Source organism: Lolium rigidum, chromosome 7, assembly GCF_022539505.1.
Source record: "Lolium rigidum isolate FL_2022 chromosome 7, APGP_CSIRO_Lrig_0.1, whole genome shotgun sequence".
NCBI classification, from domain to species: domain Eukaryota; kingdom Viridiplantae; phylum Streptophyta; class Magnoliopsida; order Poales; family Poaceae; genus Lolium; species Lolium rigidum.
The window spans coordinates 203,026,162-203,029,912 of record NC_061514.1 but is presented as its reverse complement, the minus strand read 5'-3'; the positions used below and the strand labels follow the sequence as shown (position 1 = coordinate 203,029,912).

Genomic DNA, 3,751 nt, shown 5'->3' with positions numbered 1-3,751 from the left:
TGTCCTGAAGGGCTAACTAGATCTCATATCGCCCTTTCGGTGCTATACATATATTTTATCTAATCAAAATGCTCCTCCAGTTCTGTAGGCTGTAGAAATTAATTGCTCTTTCTTTGTAGGATGTAAGACAGCTACACTTCGAGGCAGATACAGAGAGGATGTGGAACTTCTACTGGATTCTTTCTTTGTAGGATGTAAGACAGCTACACTTCTCTATTTCCTTTTTATCTCGATATGCACGCACCGAGGCAACTATAGCAGATGTGGACTTCTAGGTTCGTTCAACATTTTTTGAGCACATGTCCATGGCATGGACTTTTTTAGACCTCTGATTATATAATGTGAGTGCATCCCTCAAGGTAATCTTCTATATCTTCTATATGATAATATGAATCGCATAGTCTCATTGGATGTTGAGTTTTCATATTCAAATCCTACGCTGCATCTGCAATAACAGTAGCACCAGCTTCTCTTTTGCTAAAGACACTGCCACTTCGTGTAGGCTCTTCCGTTAATGAGGATTCTCCTTTTTGTTCAGTAACACACAACTTAAACGTCTACAAGAAGATATTATGAATCATTCTCATTTATCATGTTCTCCGTGATAAGATTTGAACTAATTCCCTGTTGTGATACACACATCCGGTGAATTGGCATCGAGACGAAGAAATAGTATTGCAATATTAATTCATGAAATCAATTGTGAAATTGAGTTTTCCTTGTAGAACCTACAGCTTGGAACACCTTGGAATTGGGAAATCAGGCTTGAATTTCTTATTTTTGTACCAGGCTTGCAATTGGGAAATTAGATGTGTTAACGTCCTTGGAGGATCTCAAGAAATCTATTTCCTGGAGAAGTTGTTGAAATAAGGTGTGAACAACTTGCTATTGTTGTATCACTTGCTTAGCTTCCATCTATAACTAAATACAAGTACTCCATCTAACGCCATTAATTTGGGGTGCATGGAGTAGTATTTTGACATACTGAATTGCTGGATGGTTGTTGACTGTTGTTCGTTCTGAAATATAGGTTGAGTTTCACTTTCGTGGAGACCTCAACATATCAGGATTTTAGTTTGGATAATTGTACGTAAAGGAGCGGAAAATGCCCCTACGGTGCCCTTTTGCTTAGAATGGATAGTTGTTTAGTTGATTGTGTACCCTGTGATCATGTCCTACGTGCTGCTACTATGTACGAACTAAATCGTCATGAATGTTATCTCTGTCCACCTTAAATGTGTTACTAGCCTACTAGAACATCTTTTATTTAGGAACCGAGGTAGTATTGTTTATCCTCCTTAATGTGTGCACTAGGATCATTGTTTTCTACCGCTATATACACAATCTAAAAAATGTGAAAGACAAAACAGCTACAACTATTTTTGCTATTTAGTTTGCTTGCAATTAACATTCAGAAGTTGGTGATGAGGTCTATAACAATAAACTTACGATGTACCTCATTTTTAACTATTCATCTTAGTTGAGTTTAACAAAAAAAAAATGTGCACATATATTGTGATTCTCTCATTTGCTAGGTTCATATACAACCTTATGATCTCACTCCAAAACCTTTCCAACAGTTGTATGTGGCTCTCTTTCTCGAGCAACATGCAGAAACAAATTACTTGCCAGTTTTCCACGGGCAATGGATGATAGTTATATTTGTCATCATATTGAACAAGAATCCGTAGAACCAATCTTATTTTACTTTTTTTATTTTTGTAACACATAATATGCACCAATATGTATTTTTGCTCTCACTTAGTTCTTCAAAATTTTTCATTATCTGATTATTCTCAATCTAGATAAAAGGAGTGATTCTTGGAAGCCACAACAGCCTCGAGACAATTGCATCCTTCTCCTCGGGTAGTGAGAGAAGATGGCGGATGCTCGAAGTAAAGTGTGACATCACTGGTGTGCTACCGCTACGTGTAGTGACCATTTTTTTAGACCCATACACCACAATCTATGCAATTTTCACATGCATTATTCTGAATATGCAGAGAGAAAATAAACTTGAAAGCGTCATGTGAAATTTATTGAGTAGAATGCAACATGATTTTGTAGCAACTCACACATAAGCTTTATGTGATGCATATATAGATGGTTAATTATAGATGTTTTGATTAACATGTCAAGGTCTAAATTTGTGAAGCCGTAGCAACGCACGGGCATTCAACTAGTATATGATAATTCCGAGTATAAAGTCAGAGAAATAAATTAAACTACTTACATACAAGAAAAATAAACGGAAACTCGGCTCAATTTAGATTTACCAACTGATGCGACCTCTGCCTGTTCATTTCTACTCATCAATAGTGATTGCAGGTGCAGGTGCAAATGCAAATGATAATAAATTCTTGCATCATAGAATGATTCTGGAAATGCTAAGCTTGACCAAATACAAATAATGGTGGCGGTACATACTGCGACACGGGATCCCTTAACAGCTTTAGCCCCACCTCCGACCTTGATGTCGTAGTACCTGCTTAAAACTTTCATAAGTTACAGCAGGCAAAGGAAGTACAGTAGAATGCACTAATTCAAGACAAACAGAAGATTTGATCTTATTGTGTAATATCAGTTGGCCATGCCGATCAGTGGAATGCACTATATCCATTACGCCTTATACACACTGCTTATACGCCTGATGCAGGACAGTATGAGTGTATCACTGCATCAAGCTAGTAGCTACAGGTCCACCAAAGCACCATGTAATGGGCCTGATGCGCTGATCATTGTACATTCTGTATAGCTTACTGATTTTGGGTCCAAATACAAGCTTATACACCTGAACAACAAAAGAGCTGAAAAGGACCTAGGCGTAAATGAGCACTGGCTAAATCAGTAGAGAGTGAAACGTACTTGATGCCATTAGGCAGAGTGGTGAACTCGCTCTCCGGAATCTTGGAGCTCCTGAACTGCCCAAATGAACCAAGGAAACAGCAGAGAATCTCAGCCCGATGCTAAGACCTGAACAGCTGGAGTAGAAAACGATCGAGCACACGGATTCTTACAACTCTCCTGCTGGTCGACACGGCGCCGGCTTCCCCTCCTCCGGCGACGCCAATCCCGACGGCTGCAACACAAGACCATCAAGAACACGCATACTTACAACACTGAACCCGGAAGGAATTGCCGAATAACAGAGAGGGCATCGTCGTATCGAGAACCTGCGGTGGCGGCGGCTAGCGAGGCGAACCATCGCCGGGTGGTTGTCCCTTCCGGGGAAGTGTCCGAGCGGCAGCAGCGGCAGGCGTAGGCGGCTGGCCGCCGAACCGTCTTGGCCGCGGGGGAGAGGGAGAGGGGGAGGGCGCTGCGCGGGGATAGGGAGGGTAGGAGGGAAGAGAGCTCCATTGATTTGTTTTGGATATTTTCTGGGTTGGATGACTTCACGTTCTTGGCCTCTGAATTTCCAACCTGAAATGGGCCATGCCAGTTCTACTTCTAAGAGATCAGGGGATCTTGGATTTTCAGCCTCATGTGTTTAGAGCATCTCCAACAGCCGCGTTATATAGGCAGCGCTGCAAAAAAAACGGTCAGTATACCGCGCGCGGGAGGAAAACGGCCGCTCCAGCAGGCGCGGTAAACGGCGCGGCGCTACAAATTTTTTAGGGCGCGCGGCGTTTTGCTTCTGGAGCGCCATATGTGGCACGTCGGCTACAGCGCGCGGCAACGCTCTGCGCACGCGCGAAAAGCCAACGGCAGGAAATCCCCCCCCCCGCGCCCTCATTTCCTCACCTGCCGGCGC

The 3,751-nt window shown here is 42.5% G+C and overlaps 1 protein-coding gene across 1 annotated transcript; it reads right to left on the bottom strand.

Moving 5' to 3' along the window:
* Positions 1–2,214: 2,214 nt before the first annotated feature.
* LOC124674788 lies at positions 2,215–3,470 on the bottom strand. The gene is made up of 4 exons (XM_047210843.1): positions 3,174–3,470; positions 3,018–3,079; positions 2,866–2,921; positions 2,215–2,485 (listed from the first exon to the last, which is right to left on the bottom strand). The coding sequence occupies exons 1-4, from the start codon at positions 3,355–3,357 to the stop codon at positions 2,230–2,232; spliced, it is 558 nt and encodes a 185-aa protein (XP_047066799.1). The 5' UTR covers positions 3,358–3,470; the 3' UTR covers positions 2,215–2,229.
* Positions 3,471–3,751: the final 281 nt, after the last annotated feature.